A 26,656-nucleotide genomic window follows, 5' to 3' on the forward strand; every position below is an offset into this window, starting at 1 on the left:
TGTAAAATTCCATTAAATAATTTTTGCAATTTTGGTGTTATTATTTCCTTAAATTCTTTATAAAACTCAGCAGGTAATCCATCTTCACCTGGAGCTTTCCCTAATTTTATTTTTTGTATTATTCCATTAATCTCGTCTTGTGTTATATCTTCTTCCATCAAGTCTTTATATGTTTGGTCAATTTTCACAACATGTTTTTCTAAATAACTTCTCAGTTTTTTCCAATCAATTAATTTTTTCGAATATAAATTTTGAAAAAATTCCTGACCACTTCGCATTTTTCTAATTTTTTATAGCATCTTATACCCTTATCATCTATCAAAGCTCCAATTTCTCTCTTCTCTCTTTTATTTTTCGCCATCCTTGCCAATAACTTAGAGTTTTTATTGCTAAATTCAAAAAAATTCCTATTTAAATATCTCATATTCTTTTTTACCAATTCTATATCCTCTTCTATCAATTTATTTTTTAGCAAATTTAATTCCTCCAAAAAAATTTTTTCTTTAGTAAGCAAGGTTCATGTTACTACACATGCATAGAACTCCAAGAGTTGCATCATTTCTTTTCCCTGTAAGGATATGGCATTTAGGAACTATGTCAGTGGAATGGGAGGAGGTTGACTTTATAAAGTTATCAACAATTCACTGGGGCCTGAGAGGGAGTACAGTAAAATGAGTGTGCTAAATCTACGGTATAAAAATAATAATTTAATCTTGATCTTGATCTTGATCTTGATCTTGATCCTGATCCTGATCCTGATCCTAATCCTAATCTTATGACAGTAGTCCTTTGACTGAAAAGTGGAGAAAAAAAAAATCAAGCTACCATTTTTGGATGGCCTGCTGCCATCCCAAAATCACAGAAACAGATTCAGGGTTATATTGAACCCATCACTTTTCTACATGTTAGAAACATTAGTACTATAGTACTACACTAATCGTACATACTGGGTATGAATTTAGAACTTTAACTGATGCACATGTGCAGGTTTTTGTTAACATTATTTATATTAAAACAGATGAACACTTTTAAGAAATTACACCTTGGGCATTGTGCTATCTAAATATGATTTCTCAACTTGCTTGCTACTCATTGTTATGGTGTGCTAATATTGGTTGTTTTGTGTGTGTGTATTTTTTAATGCCAAGTGATACTTGAAACACAATAATTTGTTTCATGTCATTGAAATAGGGTAGTATCCTGCATCTTTGCTGCTAGTAAATTGTGCTGTTTCCCGATAGCAGACCAGCCTTAGGAAATCTCTCACATCTTCCTTTTTAAAAACAGACAGCAATGCTGGATCAGGTGATTAAGGACACACAGCAGAGCTACAATGATGAGATCCATCTATATAATGACCAGATTGACAGTCTGAGAAAGGGCATAGAAGATGCTGAAAGGACCTTGGAGAAATACACTAACCAGTGTCGCCAGCTGTCCATTTATAAACAGTCCCTAGAGAGTGAATTGGAGCGTTACAAACGTGTAATTGAAAATGAAGATAGCAGGTATGGAAATTCTTGAAACAAGAAGCAAAAAGCAAACTGGCTTAGGGTTTCATTAAGTTGTACCTAAGAAATCATTTCAATACTTAACAATCAGGCCTTGACCGTATTGTTCAATATTTTAAATAATAGGATTATTCACAACAGCTTTCCAGGTATATCTACTTTTGCTGGTATGGCAGGGTGTCTAAATTTCTCAGTCCAAAACATTATTCTCTAGTATTGTGTAACATCCTAAATGAAATATTAATTGGTATGAAATATGTTACTCACTGTAGAAGCACATGCCATGAACTCTGAGTCAACCATTAATAGCATTTCTACATCAATGTGCTAAGCTTTTTTCCCCCAGGCATCTACATGACTTCCTTTTGTTGCTGAGATACTACCAACTCCCATTGTTGATTTTCAACTCTTCCTTGTAAGAATAGAAAACCAGGGTTCCCCCCCCCTCAAATTTTGTTTTTAATTGGGTAAGGAGACCTGATATTCAAGGCAATTAATTTATGGTTACTTTCTGTTTCAATTCTTTTGATGTCAAGCAGAATGTTTTGTGCAACTGTCAATAATCATATATCTTTTTTAAAAAGATAAAAATAAATAAATCTGCAGTAGTTGCAGAGATGTGCATAGATAGAGCTAGTCATTCACAACAAAATTTTAAAAGATCTAGAAAAAATCTGCATTAATAACACTTCTCTTGGTAATTATCTCAACCATAGTTGTGGTTTCTAGCACTTTCCCCTCTTTTAAATCAAAGTGATTGAAGAGAGAGAGAACTCCTCCTGTCTTAACTACAGTGACAATATTATGTTCATAAATTATAATTGCCTGCTTGCAAACATATTGTCCTGTATTTATTCATATGTGACCACAGAACAACAATTGCAAGCATACAGTATGTAGATCCAAACAGTATTGCTTTAAAAATAGAATGCGCCCACAGAGTGCTCTGTTAAGACAATATGCTAATCAACAAGAGTTAAAACCAGCATGAAGGGTACTCTGATTACCGTATTTTTTGGAGTATAAGACGCACCTTTTTCCCCCCTAAAAGGGGGTGAAAGTTTAGGTGTGTCTTATACACCGAATGTAGCCCCGCCCACCCACTGGCCCCCACCCTTTGGCCTCTGCCTCGCAGCAGTTACCTCCTTGCAAGCAAACAGCAAGAAAAAACAGCTCATTTCAGCTTTAGCACAGCCTAATTAGCACAAGTTGATTGGATCAGTTTCCCGAGTCTCAGCTGATTTGCTCTCAGCTGTTTTGTGCAGGGCTCTGCTGCTTGCTGCAAAGAGGTAAATTGCTGGAGCAGATTTTTTTTTCCTTGTGCTAATCAAGCTATGGTGAAATGAAACTGAAAGTAAAGCAGGCTGTTTGCTGTATGCTGCAACAAGGCAAAATTACTCAAAGGCAGAGGCCGAGGGAGATTTCTTTTTCTTTTTTTCCTCACCAAAAAAGGTAGGTGCGTCTTATACTCAGGCGCGTTTTATACTCCAAAAAATACGGTAGATTTGTTTGTTTGTTTGTTTGTTTGTTTTTATTTATTTATTTATTTATTTATTTATTTAATTAATTTTTATACCGCCCTTCTCCCGAAAGACTCAGGGCGGTGCACAGCCAAAAATAAAAAACAAACACATATAAAATTTAAAACAGTTTAAAAGGAATTAAATAATTGCTATTAAATGATCTGATGCTATTAAAATGATCTGATGCTATTAAAATGAAAGGGAATGAATCTAATCAGAGCACCCTACATGTCTGTTTACGTATGTGTAGATAGATGTGCTTAGAAGCCTCCACACAATATGGCTGTCACTCCTTTGAGGTAGGTCAGATCAGGAAATGGATTCCACAAGAAATACTGGAACTCTTTTGATATAGATTATAATAACATAATCATGAAAGTCTAATTGTGTTTTTCTACCCTTTCTATTGTACCCAAGGGATTTAAGGCAAAGCCAGTTTAACATTAACATTCTCTGCCTTTCTTGGATTTAAATCAGTGGTGAAATCCATTTTTTTTTACTACTGGTTCTGTGGGCGTGGCTTGGTGGGCATGTTGTGGCTTTGTGGGCATGGCTTGGTGGGCGTGGCAAGGGAAGAATATTGCAAAATCTCCATTCCCACCCCACTCCAGGGGAAGGATACTGCAAAATCCCCATTCCCTCCCCACTCCTGGGGGAAGGATATTGCAAAATCTCCATTCCCACCCCACTCTCGGGCCAGCCAGAAGTGGTATTTGCCGGTTCTCCGAACTACTCAAAATTTCTGCTACCAGTTCTCCAAACTGCTCAAAGTTTCCGCTACCGGTTCTCCAGAACCTGTCAAGACCTGCTGGATTTCACCCCAGATTTAAATCATATTTTGCTTCTCCAAGTTCTTCTCCATAATGGGTGCCTTATTGTATGAGGATTTTTAAACCTATGGAGTTCTCTAGAGCATGTCCATCTCTGCACATGTACAAGACTTTTATAGTGGAGTAAACATGGAAAGTACATGCAGGGAAATTGAGATGCACTTCACACATCTTTAAGGTGGAGGAGGTGCAACCATATGGTCCAATTATGTGCTTAAAGAGAAGTAAGAGAAAGAGTAACCTTCAGGAATGGTGAACAGAAGGAGTTCTGACTTTTCTCTTAGACAACTGAAAATTTCAGGGACTGAGATGGCTTTGGATATATATGAGATCTGGAGCACTTTGATTTATTTCTTACCACTGGCAGTTTCCCATTCATAGAGCTTTCTAGGGGTAACTCAGCTACTCCAACAGGGATCGTCTCTGAGTAGGTACTTGCTCCTCAGTTATTTTTCAGTGGTGTTCCTATGTGCTTTGTTAACCTGCCAGAGTATGACATTCTGTTCTAGAATGTTTGATGACAATGGATTTGCAGGGAGTTGATCTAGAGAGGTGAGTGAGGATTGCACTCCATGTAGCTCACCTTAAGGCAACAGATTTGGAATGGAATAAAAACAACTTATTTGGAAAATACCACAAATATGTATAATTACATGGATGTAACACGCCTGGGTTACCTTGGCATTATTTTAAATTTATTGATCCTGCCTTATATTGTTTCCCTATTCTGATAGATTGAATTCTGCTATTGTTGGAACTCCAGTAACCCTATTTCCACAGACCTACAGACCCGCAGAGACACCATCTTTGAAAGGAACAGGTAATCAAGTGTCTACAGAAATGATTTTAGCCTATGAGAGCAATGTGTGATATGTTTCTGTATGCTGATCTCATTGTTCGTATTACCTGAGCACAGGTGATTTATGTTATATAATCCTTTTCTTATGGATTACTCCTAACAAAATCATTGCATTTACTGAAGGAAGATGGACAACAACCGAATCATCTATTGCAGTGGTGAAATCCAAATTTTTTTACTACTGTTTCTGTGGGTGTGGCTTGGTGAGCATGGTGTGGCTTGGTGGGTGTGGCTTGGTGGGCGTGGCAGGGGAAGGATACTGCAAAATTTCCATTCCCTCCCCACTCCTGGGGGAAGGATATTGCAAAATCTCCATTCCCTCTGGGGCCAGCCAGAGGTGGTATTTGCCAGTTCTCTGAACTACTCAAAATTTCCGCTACTGGTTCTCCAGGTTTTGACAGCAAAACCTGCTGGATTTCTCTCCTGATCTATTGATTTCTTAGAAAGAAGAGAGGTCTCCAACCTCACAGTTCCTAGAGCATACTCCCAATACTTTTAAAATGAACTAACATTTCTGTTCATTGGGATCCTGAAAATTTGTTATGAATTAATGTTTTGTATATATACAGCTCGCAAATAAATCCTGCCTCCTGACAAATCCTAAAATAATTATGCCTGAATTTTGGCTGTAAAATGAACTTTCTCTCTTACATAAGATAGTTACATCACATGTAGCTTGACTTCTAATGGCTATAGGTTGTGTATGTTTCTTGTTAACAATGGGGAAGTGATTTGCCCTTTTTCCAGGATTATTTTAAAACATTTTTAGACTAGTCTACCATCCATAACCCCGGGATTTCCTGAGGATCTCTTATTCTAGTGCTGACTTGATCTAATTCTATTTAGCTTTTTGAGATCAATTATTGGCTGGGTGTCTTAATCACTTGTTCCTCCCTTATTTAATTTCTTGTTAATTGCATGAACTTTATGGTCCAGCAGAATCCTGGTAAATACCAGTGTTTTCTTACACAATAATGCTAGTAATGTTGAATTACAGTATCACAGAAGTCTATATTGCTGAAATATCCATAAGATTTTGGAGCAGCTTTGAAGGTTATAGTCAGATTTGAAAGCTGTAGCTTTGTCTTTATAGACTGTATCTAACAAAATTAAAACCGTAACCCACTTGTGTGTGTGTGTGTGTGTGTGTGTGTGTGTGTATGTGTGTGTGCAAGAGAGACAGAGACAGAGACAGACAGACACACACACAGAGACACATACACACACACAGAGAGAGAGAGAGACAGAGAGAAAAAGAACCAGAGAGAGAGAAAAAGGAAGTTCGTTTTCTTTCTCTGTACAGTAGCTCCATCTAAATATTCATCATATATGAATCACCCATTCATGTATTATCTTGAGAATGTGTGTATGTATATGGTATTAGTAATAATTATGTAAGCAATTAGATAAGCAGTAATTATACTAATTGCATTAAAGTAAAATTATAGTAAACAAATCCAATCAACTTAAATTTGTCATTAAAAGTGAATCACACTTAGGTTTTGTCTTTGCTTAACCAACATGTTGGAGTGCATCACTCAAAGGGCAAGTATAGAGACTGCCTAAACAAATGGTGCACTCTGATCTAACATTTTCTTCAACAAATATTCAAGCCACCCTCATCAACCATATTTGAGGTAATGTCTGCATATGATACATTTCCCCTTTAGTGGGCTGTATCTCATGTTATATTTATGGTTGTTTTATTTCCATTCATGTAGACATTACACTGGTCATGCAAGACATTGCTGCTGCCAAGTTTCGACAAAGAAGTCTGCCAAAGAAAATGTTTAAGAGGAAGGAGATTACACCAAAAGACCTTACCAATGGGTCTTTCTTAGAGGAAACGTTTGACCAGCCACAAGAAGGATTTGACCAAGTTCCAATGGATTTCAAGCATGAAGGATTACTCACAGAAAGTGAACGTGGATCCAATGGTACAAAGGAAGAAACTGAACCCAGAAAAGCGGAAGAAGATGTGCCTGATGGAGCACAAATAAGCAAAGCTTTTGACAAATTATGCAATATAGTGAAAGAGAAAGTCAGATGCTATCAAAGACAGGAACCTAGAACTGGGTTCCATGCTAAAGGGTATGTAGTTATCGCAGAAAAAGGCAGCTATGATGACACCTGCTTCCATTCTTTACCTATTCCTTATAAGGGTAGAGTGATTGTTTCGGATGTTGAAGGAAATATATCATGTGGTATGAAACCAATCCCAGAATTACCCAGATCTCCTGAACATTACAAAAGTGAACTTGAAGTCCATGGAATGCAAGAGCGATCAAGGATGCAGAAAGACATTAAATATGAATACAAGCTGATAGGCAAAGAGAAGGATGATGATGGATCCAGGGTCTGGAGAGAACTTGGAAAAAAGCAAGAGTTCCCAAATGTGCAATTTACTGGGGCACCTGAACCATTTTCCACATCATGTCCAAGTGAACAAAATGAAGAAAGAATTTATGTAAAGAAGCAATGCAAGAAGCAGGATGGCTTGCATAAGGAATTAACTTCCCCAAACACTATGAGTTATGAGAAGGTAGAAATGGTAGAATCCATTGAAAAATTCTCTGATGACAAAATTCAAAGCTATGAAGAAACTGCTATGATTATGGAGACCAAGACTGAGAAAACCAGCAAAAAGAAATTGGAAGACAAAAATCATTAGTATGCACCTTCAAACAGCCAATTAACCCATCTTATAATTATTACAGAGGTGATCCTCAGAGTTTTTTTATTTAATAGCAATTCTAAACAAGATTAATGGAACCCTACCAATGTGAATGGTTTGATGTTGGTAGCCTAAAACATGTATTTTGCTTGATTCCTCACTACTCTCCCCTTATATTGTCTGATGGAGTGATAAAAATAGTGAATGTAGAGTTGAATTTCTCTGCCAATAGCAAAATTGTAGTTGTTTCATCTTGAGGATCTTAAATAAAATTCAAATGTCACTCCCTCCCGCTCAGTTTTGCCATCTCAGGAGGCTGTTGTCGAACAGAAGCCTCCATTTTTCAAGATTATTTCTATGTTGGCTTCAGTTAGAAGAATGGACATGGGGAAGAGTAGCCACACCATCAAAAGAAAGAAGGACCTGAACAACCGGTTTAATGTATCCCCAGCTCTAAATATTAATTTAGACCTAATATGTTCATAAGAACTTGTTTGGAATTAAACTCTCCCAATCCTCCAGGGAAGAACCAAAATACCCTCTATTCCTCATTAAATCAATGATCAAAGGAAAATAATAGGGGAGAAGTACACCTCTATTAAGATCACAAGTTTTTCTTAATCAAATCGACTTGCAAGGGATTGGGGCCGTTGTGCTTGGTGCCACCACATGTCCAGAAATGTATCAAATATAATACAAATGGATCTGATGTCTTAATTGAAGTGATTCTTGGACTATACTAATACCTGAGTTTCTGATGATGCAAATATCTGAATGTTAGCTGGTACCATTTGGTTGATTTTTGCCTAATAAATATTTTGTCTTCCATAGATGTATTTCCTCAGAGGATCTGTGTTGCCATTTAACCACAAAAGGCAGAATATTAGGAAGTCATTTGGACCTCTATGCACAATGCAGTGGAACCCTTGGCTCTCACTTTTAAGTCTAAGCAATGAACCTGACTAGATACAGAATTATGAATGTTAATTAGTTGCCCAAGGCTCTCTTTTTCTGAACATTTGCATAAAAATTAAAATACTGGTAGTTTTAGGTTTCTGGTACAGAAACCCAATTGAGTTAGCTTCTTATTTGATATGAATATTTGTATTTTCCTGTCCAGAGATGTTTTCTCTGCAACTTATTTATCCCTTTCTAAACAGATAGTTGTGAGAATTAAACAGCAAAACTGATTTCAACTCTTCTTACCATTTATAAAGGTTAAAACTAAAATCAAATAGAAATACAAAGTAGCACACACAAGTAGCACCAATTGCCTTTTCAGTAATGATGACACACAGTGGAGGAACTTCTGCCTTAAGCTCAATCAGAATAGAGCTGGAAGGGATCTTCAAGGTCTTCTAGTCCAACCACCTGCTCAAGCAGGAGACTATACCATTTCAGCGAAGGTCTAGTCTCTATTTAAAAACCTCCAGTAATGAAGCACCCACAACTTCTGATGACAAGCTGTTACACTGGTTAATTGTTCTCACTGTTAGGAAGTTTCTCCTTAATTCCAGGTTACTTCTCTCCTTGATTAGTTTCCATCCATTGTTTCTTGTCTTGGCTTCTCATGCTTTGGAGAATAATTTGACCCCCACCTTCTTTGTTGGTAGCCCCTCAAATATTGGAATACTGCTATCATGTTACCTCTAGTCCTTCTTTTCTCTAGACTAGCCAAACCCAAATCCTCCAATCTTTCCTCATATATTTTTGTCCCCAGGCATTTAATCGTCCTAGTTGCTCTTCTTTGCACTTTTTCCAAAGTCTCAGCTGGTGGATGCAAAACCAACATTACTAGATGGAACTCATAGATAACTTTTTAAATGGCAGAAGAACCCATCACTGGACATTAGGAAACCTTCTGCATTGTATTTTCTCCAAGTAGCCGTGAACAGGTTAAGTACATCTGGATCTCTTGTAGGTTTACTAAGCCTTTATGTTGGTTGCCATCAACAGCAGTTATTTGACTCACTATAGGCTTAGGGTTAGGTGGTGGTTTGTTTCTTGCATGATAAGAAGGCTGAGCAATATAACAGTGAGGTAGATATATAGGAATTTAAGTTGTATGTTTCCATTTTGGATCAACTATGGAACAAATAAAGTTAAAAGAGCAATGCTTTAACATGAGGATCTGCTTATGGCGGCTCAAGTTTCACCAGAAAAACAGACCCGAGATTTGTGGGTAGCATAGTCTGTTGTCAGTCAGTCTGATTTTTGAGTGGATCCATTTTATTGAGAATTTCTTACCAAAGATTTAAGAACTGCTGCAATAGTCAAGCTGCAGGTCACAGTGCTGAAGCATATGTAAGAGCTGAGGTGGCGCAGTGGTTAGAGTGCAGTACTGCAGCTACTTCAGCTGACTGCTAGTTCAGCAGATCAGCGGATCAAATCTCACCGGCTCAAGATTGACTCAGCCTTCCATCCTTCCGAGGTGGGTAAAATGAGGACCCAGATTGTTAGGGGGCAATATGCTATTTAGTATACTGTCTTTGGTGTAAGATGCCTAGAGTCCTCGGAGGGTGGGCGACATAGAAATATGACAAATAAATAAATAAATAAATAAATAAATAAATAAATAAATAAATAAATAAATAAATAAATAAATAAGCATAGCAGTGAAGGTAAGGATTAAATTGCTGTTAAAAAAATCCACTTTAACTCATAGTTATCTTAATCCAATCTTTGAGATATAGATCTGGTACTTTAAGTGGCATTTCCTCTCCATATAACTTTCCCACTTACTTTCAAAGAAATTCATTTGGCTCTATTTATAGAACTCTATTTATAGAATTATTCCTTATAATTGAAAAGGATGTTGTATACATGAAAAAAACAATAGGTGTGCATCTGATTACATACACAACTCTGAAGAGGAGAGGATGGAACCAAAACTAGTAGACTCCAAGGCAAAACTCTCTAAGCAGTGGTTTTCACTCATGGTAAGTTTTCATCTTCTTCAATTGCTAAGAAATCCCTGAAGGAAAAATTCTTAAAAGAAAATCCTTTTAGATGATAAGTGCATCTAACAATTTTTTTAAAAAAAAATCAGGCTATTATATTGTCAACTATTTTTATTGGGAATATTTGCATATCTTGGCAAAGACTCCCTTATCTATTTAACGATAATTCCTTGGTGCTTTCTAGTTATATTGAACTTCAACTCCCAGCCAGCATGCCAAAAGGAATGGGCTGAGGGAAGACCAACAACTCTAGAGGCCACCAAATGGGGGAAATACTATCATTAAGCGGTTCCCAGTAAGTGATACTGACCAGTTCAGTGAAGCCATCTGTAGGCCCTATTCCCACAATATGCTTAAAACCACTAGTGATTTTAGAATCATGGAATCATGGTAACGGGATCAAGTATTGCCATTTTGGAAACACAGAGCTATCCATTTTCTTCAGGAACTATCTGAATTTCCAGAAGGTCTTGCACCAGGAAAATAGTAGTAAGGATTTTCAACATTACTAACTCCTTCCCCATTGGCCAGGCCAGCAGCAATAGGTTGCAGCCAATATTCGGGAAACCATGCTCTGTGCTGCCTGTATTGGCAATGAGCTCTATAAGGGAAGGCATTACTTCTCCCCAGTGGTGAAATCCAAATTTTTTTACTACTGGTTCTGTGAGCATGGCTTGGTGAGTGTGGCAGGGGAAGGATACTGTAAAATCTCCATTCCCTCCCACTCCAGGGGAAGGATACTGCAAAATTCCCATTCCCTCCCACTCCTTGGGGAAAAATATTGCAAAATCGCCATTCCAACCCCACTCTGGGGCCAGCCAGAGGTGGTATTTGCCAGTTCTCTGAAGTACTCAAAATTTCTGCTACTGGTTGTCCAAACTGCTCAAAATTTCTGCTACCGGTTCTCCAGAACCTGTCAGAACCTGCTGGTTTTCACCCCTGCTTCTCCCCAGCTCTTTTACCAGGAGGACATCATAAGGACAACCGCTCAGTGGATGGTTAGATCCCACTCCATTTGACTGGATGGAGTTAATTTAATCTTCTGTATGATGGGGTTTGTTTGAGATAAATTTAATTCTATGGGTGTCCTTGACAGACTCAGTCAATTCCTTTTTATTGTTCTACAAAACATGAGCATTAAATTAGGTAATTGTGTTGTGGCAGCATGGGCATTATTGCTGCTTAGTCAGGTTTCCCCTTCAAAATAAATCTGAATATGTTTTCAGTGGAAATAAAACCATCTGCATAAAGCACATTTGTGTCTCACATTTCTATTTAAACATTATGATTTAAAATCCTCCAATTTCAAAATGGACTCAGGGTCATTTCTCACATGCCTATAATCTTGGCTACAAAGTCAGACCACTTCTGGCAAGACTATTATACCCTATGCAAAGCAGATAGTTATTCAAAGATTTGAAAATAGAACCAGTCATTAAAAAAGAGAAAATATAATATCCCACTGGATAAGCACAAAGGCCACCTCCAAAGTGATAAATTAGGCTTGACCGTACGTCACATTATCCATGATTGAAGAGCATGGAAATTATAGAACATCTTGAAAGTAACAGAATCTTCACTCCTACACGATGTAGTCCAGCTACGTATTTCCACAGTGTTCAATTAAATGTCAATGGAAAGTCCACCTAGGTGTACATGGGCAATGGAACCCTCCTGTTTCACATAAATCACTGTTATTAGTCATGATCGTTAGATTGCAATGTATTGTATTTTGTGCTGCTCTGAAAGAACAGAAATATATTCCCAGAGCTTTTTTTTTTTTTTTTTAAAATCCAATAATTCCTGATTTGTTTGTTGGCACACTTCAAAATATCAATCCTGGTGCTTGAATACTTGAAACAATGTGCCTCATTATCAGTCTTCTCTTACCTTAAGATGTGCCAGCTGTGGATGAGAGATGGGCCTTTTCCATAGTTCTATCTAGTTTGTGGAATGTTCTTCCTGTAGAAGTTCTCCTGGTGTCCAATTTACTACGTTTTAGTGCAAAGCAATCCAGCCCTTTCACATAATTAGCTTTACAGGTTTTATGCAGTTCTAAAATGTTATAGATATTTCACTGTTGTTTTTAGATGGCCCCGGAAAACGGTTAGTAAAGATCCATGTATAAATATATTAATTAATAAATAAAACAGCCGATTACTATAGCAAACCAATTCACATGTCAGTTTCAGCAGACGGTTTAGTGAGATTTTGGGACTTCGGCTTCTCATTTCACTTGTTCTTAGATTAAATTTAGTCTAAATATATAGAAGACAGATGGAGAACAGACTGCCTTTCTGAGAAAGTGCCGGTTTTCTTTACCTAACCTCTTAAACAATCATACCAGCATGTTCTGCCATTTTTTAAAAATATCTAAATGTAAAGACTATACTGTCACATAGCTACTGATAAGCTTGGATCTACTGCTTTACAACATCTCTTTATTTTTACTCATATTATAAAACATTAGCACAGGGCTTCATAGTTCATTGCCTGTATACAATTTAATCCCATGACTCCCACTTTTAAAAAAAAAACCAATTATGATAAATAAACATCATTTTTGCATCAGCAATATCACAAAAAGGACTCATAACTGCATACTGATGCATACAATAAATTAAAATCCTACAAATTGAATCTATCTACATAATAATACTATTGATATCAAAATGTGCCATTGCTCCTTAGCATTGCTTTTCCATTGGGATTATGAAAATATATACACCCATTTAGTTATTTTGCTACAATATAAGACTTTTAATGTTCAAATGGAAAACTTACATCACAGCAATGGCATCTCTACATATAAATTCAATAAGCCCCTCCATTGTCATTTAGAAGGCTTTCTGAGACATTATTGTGATTTTTGCTTTCACAGTAAATAAATTTGCATGGGCTATGCACATCTGTTAGAAATGCATACACACATACGTATGTATGCATATATGCAATAAATTCTTACTCTTATTTACAATAGGACGTGTCTATATAAATATATAACATATGATAATGCCAGTATGCTACTACTACACATTCCATATAGTATAGCAAAAGTTTAAATGTTTAAATTTCAAAGGTTTAAACGGTTACATATGTAAGTATAGATGAACTGAACCAGCAAGGAAAGAGCTGCAATGCCTACAGTATTCGGTTCCCTGCTACTGCTGAATTTGATGAAAATGCATTATGCCAATAGGGATATTCGTCTCCAATGGAGCAATGATTTCATGCAGGACTAGAATAGAGTTGACAGTCATCACAGTAGAAGCAAATTCTACTCTCAGATATGCATGTTCATACTATATGCTCATTAATTTTTAAGAAATCATGGTTTAAACAAAAACAACAAGATTCAAAGGAAGTCTGTTCTTAATTAGCTTTAGGGAGAATTTATGGCCATGCAACTTGTTTATCCAAAGGCTTCCTTGTTTTCCACTGTTTCATGCAAAAATACGCACAAATGCTGATGCATATGGTTATAATGTACTTCTCTCATCAAAGGGAATTGGAAGTCTCTAATTTTAAAGTGTGCTCAATTGTGGCTGAGAATTTTCATGCTGTCATCAGAAGGGATTGGTTATTAAAATCCTTCTCTTTTGGTTATTAAAACACTCACGTTCATGCAAAAATCTGAGAATAGAACAAGCCCCAATGTACTCTTTTTTACATTCATGGGTTTAAAAAGGTATACCAATTTCCATTCATGATAGCAAACAAATAAACAAACAAAAAATCCAGAACTAATGTAATAATGCAAATATTTGCAGATCAGTACACAGTTTGAGAATATACAGTAGTTTCTATTTTTCTTCAAGTCTCGCCATTCACAGGATTCCTACGGTCCCAGGGCCTGCATGTCTTTGCACATTATGGACACTGACTATCCCAAAAAAGAATAAGGAGCCACGACGCAGGTGGAGTTTCAGGTTATGAACAATTTTTGGCCAATTTTTGGCCGTAAAACATGATTCCCATATTGTCAGAATATACATTTAAGTTCTATCAGGGGCAGGTTTCAAAACCCGTCATTACCGGTTTGCTTGTGGGTGCACACGCGTGATGCTTCTGCGCATGCACAGAAGTGTCTGGCGCGGGTGAGCAGAGCCTCCCACCGCCGCTGCTACCAGTTCGCCCGATCTGGAGCAAACCGGTGGCAGCCCCCCACTGAGTTCCATGTTCTATTTGGTCAACAAAGTTCAGTTTTGGCTGGTGTGCATCATAATTGTTTACATGTTGTTATGAAGCTTTACCTGGAATGCACAATCTCCTTTTTTATTCAAGCATATAACTAGCCATGCCTTTTTGATATCCAGCAGTGGAGCTTCATAAATTAAATCATACTGGGAGATTTAAAAGTTGTAATATAGTAACTATAATAGTTACCCTCAAATAACCAGTTTACTCATTGCAAATTAACAAAGAAAAGTAAATGTTTAAACTGATTTGGTGAAAAATGCATACGATTAGTTTTTACTTTGCAAAGGAAATATATCTTTGACTGTGCCCAGTACCACAAGGCACAAGTGCAAATAAATCACGAAATAATTGAACAGATTCTCATTTTATTACCATCACAAGACCAGCACTATTGAGAGTAAACACCGTCCATTCTTTAAAGAGAGAAAGAAAATAGGAAGAATATAAATAAAAATTGAATTAAAATTAAAAGAGATAAGAACCATGGCGACCCAGGGCCTGCATTCAGCGCCAAGCAATCATTAACCTTTGAGGGATGCAAACCAGTAGCACAAAACCTAGCAACCCTATATGTGTGATTAATAGTTCTACTGGTTAACAGATAAACTGCATAAAAGGCGCCAGTGGACCCTGGCAGCTCAGATAGTAAAGGGACAATCAGAATCAAACCACTGCCATTGTAATAAGAGCAATATAGAAAGAAGTCAGTAAAGTATTTGCCTGATCCAAACCATAAAGGCAGATGCAGTCTAGTATGCCCTGCATATTTGCCAATAAGAATGCTCTTAATTTTTGGGACTGCAGAGAATAAAGACCAATAAAGGAGAATATTTGTAAGCTCAAGGTTGAAATAAAGAGTCCTTGGTGCTCTCTGAGATTGCTTGCTTGCTTTCTTGCAGACATTTCATCACCCAAACTAGTAGTGTTCCTAGCACTGATGGTGTTACCTAGTTTGGGTAATGAAATGCCTGCAAGAAAACAACCAAGATCAGAGAGCACAAAGGACTCCTCAGAGAGTAAAGTTTAGAAGCTGGAGCCCAATGGGAAACCAGATTTTCAAAATGCTTTAAATCAGTGTTTCAACCTTAGCAACTTTAAGATATGTGGACTTCGACTCCCAGAATTCCCCAGCCAGGCATGCTGACTGAGGAATTCTGGGAGCTGAAATCCACATATTTTAAAGTTGCCAAGTTTGAGAAACACTGCTTTAAATGACTGATTAGCCTGGTGCTCCCAACTTCTCCCCCAGTCTACATCCAAAATCTATTGTTTTAATGTCCCTTTATTGCTAAATCCCATAAATTCTAACAATTTACCCATGACAGGAACTGGTCAGGCAGAGTAGAAAGAATCAAGCAAAGTCAAGTGTGGCTAAATTTCCTGGCAAAAAAAAAAGATCAAATAACAAAATGTGTCTTTTCTGCTTCCAAGCCAAAAGTCATGTTTTGGAGCAGCAAAAATCCCTAATTATTTTGGATAACCTGTGGCTTCCCGTAGGGAAAGTCGAGATACTCATGAGTCTGCACTCTATACTCCACGGTTCATAAAACTTTGGCATTAGGAACTGTTAACACCAAAGGGATATAGACACAGAGCCCCTGGCCCTGCAATAAAATCTCAAGATGGCAAGGGAAGCATTTTGAGCATTATTCCCTACATATGACAGCTGAGCATGCCATGATCTTGGGGCATGAAAATCACTTCCAGATATTCCAGTAGAAGATCCACTTGCTTTATCATCTGCCCATTAATTTGCCCCCTGTGTCTAGTCAGCCATCTGGCAAGCACTTTAACTTTAGTTTTATCTTCTGTTTTGTAAGAAACTAATAATTAACATCTTACCGAGAAGGCTCCTGCAATGAACTAGAATAAATAGATGTAAAGGGCTGTGAGTTGTGCTATAATAGTTGTATACTGTATATAACATAAATCCCAGTGGTGAAATCCAAATTTTTTTACTACCGGTTCTGTGGGCATGGTATGGCTTGGTGGGTGTGGCAGGGGAAGGACGCTGCAAAATCTTCATCCCCACCCCACTCCAGGGGAAGGAGACTGCAAAATTCTCATTCCCTCCCCACTCCTGGAGGAAGGATATTGCAAAATCTCTATTCCCACCCCACTCTGGGGCCAGCCAGAGGTGGTATTTGCCTGTTCTCTGAACTGTTCAAAATTTCCGCTACCGGTTCTCCAGAACCTGTCAGAACCTACTGGATTTCACCCCTGATAAATCCCCTCTACTCTGGATTACTTGTTGAAATTCAGCAGATTTTCTAGGTCTGATTAGGAAGACACTTTGGAAAGTTTACATGCACCGTTTTGAGCCAGCTCAACATTTTCCACTTCAGAGAGAGGCAACCTGGTACCTGCATGAACCTGCAAGGTAAAAAGTATAAGGCAAACAAATTAGAATAAATTGTTTGTCTTGTAAATAAATAAAACTCCACAAGGAAAGGCGAAGGGAGCAAATAAAGGGTGATGCTGTAAGTATGATTTGATATTGGAAATAATCAGATAGATCAGTCATTCATCAGTCATTCATAGGCAGAAAATATAACCCTTGAAGTATAATCCCAAGAGTTATTTAAGAGTAAACACTCCTATTTTTTCAAATTACTGTATTTTTCAATTCAATTTAATTCAGTTTATTCAATTTGTATACCGCCCTTCTCCTAGTACACTCAGGTCGGTGCACAGCCAAAACTAAAACACATACCAATACAAAATTTAAAATTATTAAAAGAATTACATACTTTGGCCCAAATTTAAAACAATCTGAATTAAAACCCATTGACAGATTAAAAGCTAAAAAACTAAAAAAAGGGGGGGGTCATGCCAGCCCTTCTTGATGGAAAAGAAAAGTTTTCAGGGCACAGAGAAAGACCCGGAGTATAAGACGCCCCTTTCCCCCCCAAAAAAAGAGGTGAAAATCTGGGTGCATCTTACACTCCAAATGTAGCCCCGCCCAGCTTCTCAATCAGAGGTTTCAGAGGCTGAAAAAAGCATCAGAAAAGAAACTTCAGAAAAGAAGCCCCCAAACAGAGCTTCAGAGGCTTTTTTTCTGAAGCTCTGTTTTGGAGGCTTTCAGAGGCAGGAAAAAAAAGTTTTTTCTGAAATGGAGTTTCAGAAGATTCAGAGGCAGAAAAAAAAGCAAAAAAAAAAAAAAAGCAAGGCACAGAGCTAATAAACAAGGAACCTATTACTAAAATTCACCTCTGGTGAATGAGCTGATTGGGGGTATTCAGGGAGGCCAATCCACCTGCCAATCAGCTTTTTTTTTTTAATTTTCCTCCCCAAAAACTAAGGTGCATCTTTTACTCTGGTGCGTCTTATACTCCGAAAAATACGGTAAGCAGGAAATAAAGGAAAATTACATTGGCAGTGGATTTTGTCAGTGTAGCACAATGTTAAGTTAAGATGGAAGATAGGGACTGAAAGGACGTGTCGAACAGCAGAAGCTTTCTCAGAGCTGAAATTTGAAATTCTTCTTGAGATTTCAGAGGCTAAATCAAAGAAGTTCTGCAGTATCAGTTGTTTCTGTCTCTATCACTTTTATTTCTCTATCTCATCTCTGTACAAAAGAAGTATTGGGTATTAGTTGCCATAAACCCAATTTATTCTAATTTGTTTGTCTTATACTTTTTACCGTTCTATTCAGGGCTTTATATAACATTGCTTTTCTTGAAGAAACAATAGTTTTTCCTCCAGAAGGATCCCACTGGCCTTCTGAGACGAAAGGCAGAAAGATAAAAGGTGATGGAATGATACAGTTGGTGTAGTTAAGCAAGGAATGATTTAATACAAAACAAATGAAATAATGGTGCCATGTGATCTTGTCCCTGACAAAATTACACACTTTCAGGTTGTATGGAGTTGTTGAGAAATATTTAAGTATCCATTATGAGTTAACCCTTGAAGAGCTCAACTTTGTGTAGCCAAAGTCTTCAATTTTCAAACTAAATTTTAAGTAATGTCCCTCATAATTATCCTAATTTTAAAAAGTTGGAATTGTACCAGAGACATGTAATAAGTAATAGCTAAATTCTCTTTAGGATTCCATGAAGATCCTACAATAAATGTTGCTGGAGGATGGAAAGTCAGAGATATTGGTCAACCAATATACTGATCTGGAATTGAGAATACAATATTTTATGGATTGACATTATTTCAAAAATATAAAGTACTTAAACCTGGGGGTCCCGAGTTGTTCTTGCAGAATCAAGAGACAAAAGGGCCAGGACAATCTGTGCCCAGTTTTAGCAATAAACCAGTGGTTATTTTCTTTGAAGAATGGACATCAGGCCGTTTCATGCTCTTGTTCCTTTTTTGAGATTATTATTACATACTCAACAGAAAATTGCCGATGAAATGTTTTTGAACTTGAGTTGGTAAAATAAAAATGTGGCTTCTACACCTATTGTATATATTGGAGAGCTTTTGTAGGACTTGTTACATTAAGGTGCTGGCTTTGATCTACAAACTGAGTTTTTTTGGTCCACCTGAGACGCTAATCAGTGAGTAGAAAAAGAAAGGTCTTTTAGTTGCAAAACTCTAGTTGCTGAACTCATTCTAAAAAGAAATGAGATTGGTTCACTGCTTGCTTTATTTTTGTACCACTAACCATTTTAGTTCTGTATTATTACTTATTATATTCCGCTTTTAAATTGTATGGCTTTTATTCCCTTTTTCTTTTTTGAATGATTGGATTTATGATGGTTTTTAATCTCAAGTATTGGTGTTCTTATTTTTCACTGATTCCTGTATCTGGGAGATCAAGGGATAGATCTACATATATATCTCCAGACTATTTTGGTTCTAAGGCTTCATTAATCCATGTCTTTGATTTATAAATTTCCAAAACCCACTTCCGAATAGCCAGGTTTGTAACAGAAATGCTTGAGGTTTTATCTTTGCAAATACCACACATTAAAAAGATAGACTGGAGAAACACAAAGAAGTGTGAGAGACAGATCAAACATTATTGCAGCCCATAAATTTGTATGAAACATTGCACAAATTATGTGTGCCCTAATGCATTTTGCATTGAGAATTAGACACTAATTATTCCACATTTCATTAGAGTCATTATTTGCATGCAGAGCACTAGCAGAAGCAAAAAATTGGAAAGCTGCTAAGAATCCAAAGCCCAGTATGAAAGCATCAAGGAAAGGGTAAAACAACATTACTTGCTGAGTTTTGAAGCCATTAATGTGAGCACCAAATTGTGCTTGCTTCTGCTTTCATTTCACACAGTCCAAATTCTCACATAAGAAATTTTTCCCCATCCAATCTCTTTTAATATCTGTACTGAATGAAGATTCTAAGAAGTGTCCAGGGACATTATAATTCAATCTGAATGCAGGCAAGGAATAGCTAACGCTACCTCCTTGGCATTAAACTCTCTTTACGCTGAATTTCAGACACTATTCTGATTTCTGCAATCTGGAATTTCTATGGAACAGAAGAGCTTCGTTCCCCCTACTTCCCCAAATTTTGCAAAAAAATAAATAAATTAAATTAAATTAAAATTAAGCAGTCCTTCCCATCATTTCTCCTCACTATGAGAATATTAGTGAGGAGAAAGATGATCATTAATTGTTTTGTGAGTATTTTCTCCACAGGATTTTGGGTCAATAATTTTGCCAGGCAGGTTACTATGCCTGTCCATTTCATGTGCTTGATGTAAAATGGGTCTCATTCCTGTGGAATCCACCAGGGCAACTTTCATGATCATAAACAGAAGGTTGGTGTTTAAGGTCAAAGTTCTTTTAGGTGACAAAGATGAGAAGAGATAAGAAATGGGCATGAGGCATTGGTAAAAATGCTTATTTCTCTCTCCAATCAAATAATCATTCTTTGCCTTTGAAAAGAGAAAGGTTGGATCCTCAAAGACACATAGAACACCTTTTAGTGTTATCCAACTATTATTGTGCTGAAATAACAATAATAAGGAGAGGCTATATTTTGCTTCATAGGTAGGAATAGGTCACTAGAAGATGCTTCATATCACTAGTGGAATCCCACCATAGTCACTATCACTGTCACTGCACTGTTTTCCTAATTCATGATTTGGCAAACTGGGATCAAGGATTAGCTTGCTTGATCCATTTTTTAATATTACATCAGTGGTGGGTTTCAAATTTTTTTACTACCGGTTCTGTGGGTGTGGCTTGCTGGGCATGGCATGGCTTGGTGGGCATGGCAGGGGAAGGATACTGTAAAATCTCCATTCCCTCCCCAATCCAGGGGAAGGTTACTGCAAAATCCCCATTTCCTCCCGATCAGCTGGGACTCGGGAGGCAGAGAATAGATGGGGGTGGGGCCAGTCAGAATTTTTACTACCGGTTCTCCGACCTACTCAAAATTTCTGCTACCGGTTCTCCAGAACTGGTCAGAACCTGCTGAAACCCACCTCTGTATTACATCTGTTCACATGAGGGAGTTAGAAAAGAAAACTAGCTTGCCCATAAATTTCATCTATTTATTTCAGGGCAATTTCCTTCTTATATAACCAAAATTAACTCCCACTGAATTCAATGGGCTTAGTTCAAGGATACTATAGGTTTGTAGTTTGTGATAATGCATAACAGAGTCAGTATTCTATAATTATTGACAAGCTATGATTCTTATTTTATTGGCTTTGGGAATGTGCTTGAACTGATCTTAGGACCAAACTGTATTTTAGACTTTTTTTTTTTTTTAACGGTGCTTAAAGTTTTGTTGAGTTTTGGGGAAAAGAGTGGGGTTTTTTTTAAGGAAAAAAACTACATAAACCTTCGTTGCCATGTGGCAGTGAACAAATTTAATAAATAAATAAATAAAATAAACAGTTGCACCAGTTTCCTGCAAAAAAAAAAAATCTCTCTCTTACTGCTAAATGCTGGTGAAGATATTGGTTAGTGAATATAGCCTTTTCAAAGGCCAATAGCAGCCAGCAATGAGGAAAATTTTCAGCAGGAGAATGACGCAAGATTTCGCAGCTGCTTTTGTTTAATTTCAAAGCAATTCATGGAAACATAAATAAAATATAATTTAGTACCCCAAATTTTGATATTTATTCCCCCTTTTTAATAACTGGAAATATTTCAGCAAGTCTACATCAGCAAGCCCTCTTCCAAAATTTAAAATAAAATTGTAAATTATGTATCTGCTATAAAAATATATATAAAGAAATATGGCCACAACTTTGCCAGCTGGTTGTTTCATGATGCATAAGGTCAAATGAAGCAAAACAAAATAAAATACCCCAATCCCGAAATAATTTGTCTTCAAATGAAAATAGTTATAGCCATACACTCTTGCAAAGTAATTGGTTTGTAATCATATATTTGTGGCTCAGAATTCAGAAATTTCCACGGTAGTTAAATTAGACAATGCACCATTGTAGAATGAAAAGGTTGGATAGTGATCGAGAGACTATGAATGTTATATGCCTAATGGGAACATACAGGAAAGGACAAAGAGGAAATCTAGCCATTTGACATGCAAAGTAGTGCTAATTCCTGTTTAATATACTTTTGAGACTTCTCTCTACTGCTTCATCTAATTCTTCTTCCAACTCCTCCTTCTTGGACATGGCCAGTTTAGACTGGTAATCTTTCACTATTTGGTCTATGTAGGGTGCACTTTGAGTTCCATGTAGCATTAATGTCCATTCTTTCAGGACTCCCTTTTGGGGGAAGATCCCAACAAACCCAACTTCGAGAACCCAAGTACCTCTGGGGTCTTCTCCCCAAGAATGTGTAGTCATGAAAGGCCACTTGTCAAAGCCCACTTTGGAATCATCATCCCTTGGCCGCCGACTCAGCAAGATGGATTTTGTCCCCATTGGTGAAGTCATGTTGATATTCAAATCCCCTCTTCTCGTAGAGTTTACTGTGATAACTGCTTGAACATGTTCAAGGTAACGGACAAAGTTCTCTTTTCCCTCGCAGGCATCTGTTGAAAGTGTCAGAACCAGCTTGCCACCAGATGGTATTTTCCTAGGATTTGCAAAGAAAAGCAATGCTGAATACCATGTTTTCCTTAGTACCCATCAATCCAAAAGTGCAGATTAAGACTTGGAATGAAAATATAAAAAGACTGAATCAAGATAATTAATAGGTGATTTATTTTTACATACAAATTTATGTAGCTGTCCAAACTCACACATAGGTGACTCCTTGGTGGCTTACAACATTAAAAAAACAACTCATATAATAAAACTCAGAACAAAAACCACCCCCATCCCTGTTGGCATCAACAACACAATCAAATCAGCCACTTGACTGGCTCTGTCTCCATTTGTGGTCTCCAAGCCAACTGAAAAAAATCACGTTTTGGGGGCTTTATGAGATCATTAAATTGTGTGCTTCCCTTTTAGATCATAACTTGTTTATAGTATTCTATTTATTATTTAATCAGCATTTCTACAAAGAGCATCTTGGGCAGATTCAAATTTCCTGCTTGGCTCATTACCAATATAGTTACATCACTGAATGCAAGAGTGGATATTGTCTTCTTATTCTTACTCCCAGCCCAATACAAATGCATCCTGTGCCTATATTTTCCAGCTGTGACTCAAATATGCTATTTTCTACCTGAGCCATCTTAAACCCTTCAGAGGTTTCAGAACAAACCCTTCATCTTTGTTCTTTTTTTAAAAAAAAGTTTTATTAAATATAAACAATTCCATTTCTAAATAAATAGTGCGTTGTCTGCATAGAAATAATTTTGAGAAATAATAATCATAATATTTACAATAATATTCATCACATTAATATTGATCTCATAATAACCAACAGAAACTGGTTAGAAATATGGAAATATAAAAACAGATTAATTTTATAAGGAAGGTTTAGTAAAATGGATAAGCAAACTTTGTTCTGTTTCATAACAGAACATACCACATTCCCTCCTCTTCAGAATCTATACTTTCCTATGGGCATCTAATTTTGGCTGCCAGGATTCTATGTCCTCTGTTGGTTGGCAGTCACTATCTTTAACAAAGTATTGGCTGAACCAATAATGGCCATTAAGTAAATGAACATATCTCAACCATAGAAACTCACATGCCAGCCATCTCTCAATGGGTACTCATTTTTGTTTTTCTCCAAATTGGATGAAGCATAATCTTACTTTCAACCCCTGCTTACAATAATACAACAATTCCATTCCTTTCCTTTCCTTTCCTTTCCTTTCCTTTCCTTTCCTTTCCTTTCCTTTCCTTTCCTTTCCTTTCCTTTCCTTTCCTTTCCTTTCCTTTCCTTTCCTTTCCTTCCCTTCCCTTCCCTTCCCTTCCCTTCCCTTCCCTTCCCTTCCCTTTCCCTTTCTTTCCATATAGCTGAACTACAACTTCCAGCATTTCTCGTCATTGCCGTCAGTAAATATGTGGCACTAAACTATTATATTTAAATTTGTCCAGATAAAACCTAACCAATATGTTCTATAATCCTTATTAAACTTTTACATCAGTAATGTGTAAATTCCTATAAAATATATAGAATGGTAAATTAATAAATTGCCACAGTTAATTATTTGATTCTTTCATTGTCTTCATATGGAATCAAATCAGAAAATAATTGGACTGCCTAGCATTAAACTGAAGACTTGAGAACATACGGCAAACAAAATATTTAATGCGTCAATGAAACAGCATTCAGATTACATATGCAGAGTCCCAAAAGTAACCTGGAATCATCAATATATTTGTATAATCAGATACAAATTTAATGAATTTGTACAAACTGGAATATTATGGACCATGCTCAGTTGTTGGTTTAATTTGAACACTAGTCATAGACAACTTGTTGCATATGAAAACAAAGACTGTCATTAAAGTTCCTGATATTGGACTAAGAACTTCCGGTCCTGATGGCTTGAATATTATGTTTCTTATCCAATTTAGAAAGCAAAGTGAATGCTTCAGTATGTGCCCAACTTTCTCCCTCTAAATAAGGAACCCTTGAGATATACAATCTTCAGATCATGTAGGAATGTAAAATAATATGGAAATTCCTTGATGAAAGAATGGATGAGCTCTTAAAGAAGGAAATTAATAATTCAATCCTAGGAAAGTAGAAGGTTTGAGAAAGAAACTCAAAACAACCCTGCCTTGATTTTATTTGGTATAAAATGGAATAGAAAGAACCTGTCAAGCTTTTAATGTTCTATAGGTGTCACAATAAAATAGAATTCCTGTAATCTTTGTGGTGTCTTATCTTTTTCTTGAGCTGGCCTACCTTGAAGGAATAGTCTCACAAGCACAATATTGTTGCTTCCAGGGATACTTGACTATAAAAACATCCTGAAAAACTGACTTTCAGAGATGACTATAATACTGTGCTTTCAGTGTCCTAGTCACTAGAAAGGAATTGTTTATTGACAGAAACAATGCTCATTTGTTGCTGCTTTTGTTTTTACCAACATCAAGAAAAAGACCAGGGAAAGCATCATAGATTATGGTCCAATTCAAAAGAAGATCTATTGGAAAGGACAGTAAGGTTCTGCTATATTCCAACTAATACAACGCAAGGACTACAGCTTTCCTAATTTTTATCATCAGTTTTCGGGTGAGAACTATTTTCTGAGTTTTTTATTTATTTATTTTTTATTTATTTTATTATATTTCTATACCGCCCTTCTCCTGCGGGATTCAGGGCGGTGTACAGCCAGGATAAAACATAGCATATAAAATTTAAAAACATTTAAAAAAACAATTAAATAATATTGGCCCGAATTTAAAACAACCCAATTAAAACCGAAATTTGATTAAAAACTAAGAGGATGGGATCAAGCCAGCCCAGCTAGATGGAACAAGTGTGTCTTCAGGGCCCGACGAAAAGTCCGGAGGTCTGATATTGTGTGTATCTCAGGGGGCAGGTCATTCCAGAGGGCAGGCGCTGCCACAGGGAAGGCTCTCCCCCTGGGGGTCGCCAGCCGGCACTGCCTGGCCGACGGCATCCTGAGGAGGCCCTCTCTGTGCGAATGAACCGGTCGGTGGGAGGCTATCGGTGGCAGAAGGCAGTCTCGCAAATACCCCGGCCCTAAGCCATGGAGCACTTTAAAGGTGGTCACCAACACCTTGAAGCGCACCCGGAAGACCACAGGAAGCCAGTGCAGCTTGCGCAGGAGAGGTGTTATATGTGAGCGCCCCATCGCTCCCATAATCCCCCGTGCGGCCGCGTTCTGGACCAACTGCAGCCTCCGGGTGCACCCCAAGGGGAGCCCCATGTAGAGAGCATTGCAGTAGTCCAGGCGGGAAGTGACGAGTGCTTGAGTGACCGTGCGTAGGGAGTCCCGATCCAGAAAGGGGCGCAACTGGCGTATCAGGCGAACCTGATAAAAAGCCCCCCTGGCCACGGCCGTCATATGCTCTTCTAAAGACAGCTGTGCGTCCAGGAGGACGCCTAAGTTGCGAGCCCTCTCCGTGGGGGCCAGTGATTCGCCCCCAATATCCAGCGATGGCACCAGCTGGCTATATCGGGACGCCGGAAGCCACAGCCACTCGGTCTTGGAAGGGTTGAGTCGGAGCCTGTTTCTCCCCATCCGGGCCCGCACAGCCTCCAGGCACTGGGACATCACTTCAAGGGCATCGTTGGGGTGGCCTGGGGTGGAGATGTACAGCTGAGTGTCGTCAGCGTACTGATGGAACTCCACCCCAAGGCCACGGATGATCTCGCCCAGCGGCTTTACATAAATGTTGAACAGAAGGGGCGAGAGGACCGACCCTTGTGGCACCCTACAAACAAGGTGCCTCGGGGTCGACCGCTGCCCCCCTGTCAACATGGATTGCGACCGGTCAGAGAGGTAGGAGGAAATCACCACAGGACGGTGCCCCCCATCCCCAGCCCCTTCAACTGGTGCAACATGATACCATGGTCGATGGTATCAAAAGCCGCTGAGAGGTCTAACAGGACCAGGATAGAGGAACAACCCCTATGAAAGGAGGTCTCATTTACTATTTATAAATGAAGACAAGCCAAGTAATAATTGGTGTTCCCTGATAGAGTTAAGCATGGCCTTTTTATTACTCGTGGGTCTTGCATATTGAAATACACATAGAAAGCTGCTTGATATAGTGCTTTGAGAATTCCTATCTGGTAACTTTTCATGAAATCTATT

The 26,656-nt window shown here is 37.8% G+C and overlaps 2 protein-coding genes across 2 annotated transcripts in view; one reads left to right on the forward strand and one right to left on the reverse strand.

Annotated features, from left to right (window-relative positions):
• The window catches only part of BFSP1 (beaded filament structural protein 1), a 34,833-nt gene extending 26,606 nt beyond the window's left edge, over positions 1-8,227 (forward strand). The window contains exons 6-8 of the mRNA XM_034432415.3: positions 1,288-1,508; positions 4,599-4,684; positions 6,445-8,227. Coding sequence (XP_034288306.2) covers positions 1,288-1,508; positions 4,599-4,684; positions 6,445-7,394 — 1,257 coding nt within the window. The 3' untranslated portion in view covers positions 7,395-8,227. The remainder of the gene's footprint in view (positions 1-1,287; positions 1,509-4,598; positions 4,685-6,444) is intronic.
• A 13,636-nt stretch (positions 8,228-21,863) lies between these two features.
• PCSK2 (proprotein convertase subtilisin/kexin type 2) overlaps positions 21,864-26,656 on the reverse strand; it is a 115,628-nt gene continuing 110,835 nt past the window's right edge. Inside the window, exon 12 of the mRNA XM_034432414.3 lies at positions 21,864-22,536. Within this exon, the coding sequence (XP_034288305.1) occupies positions 22,050-22,536 (487 nt within the window). The 3' untranslated portion in view covers positions 21,864-22,049. The remainder of the gene's footprint in view (positions 22,537-26,656) is intronic.

The sequence above is a fragment of the Pantherophis guttatus genome, chromosome 1 (genome assembly GCF_059756535.1).
Source record: "Pantherophis guttatus breed Tessera chromosome 1, ASM5975653v1, whole genome shotgun sequence".
NCBI classification, from domain to species: Eukaryota; Metazoa; Chordata; class Lepidosauria; order Squamata; family Colubridae; genus Pantherophis; species Pantherophis guttatus.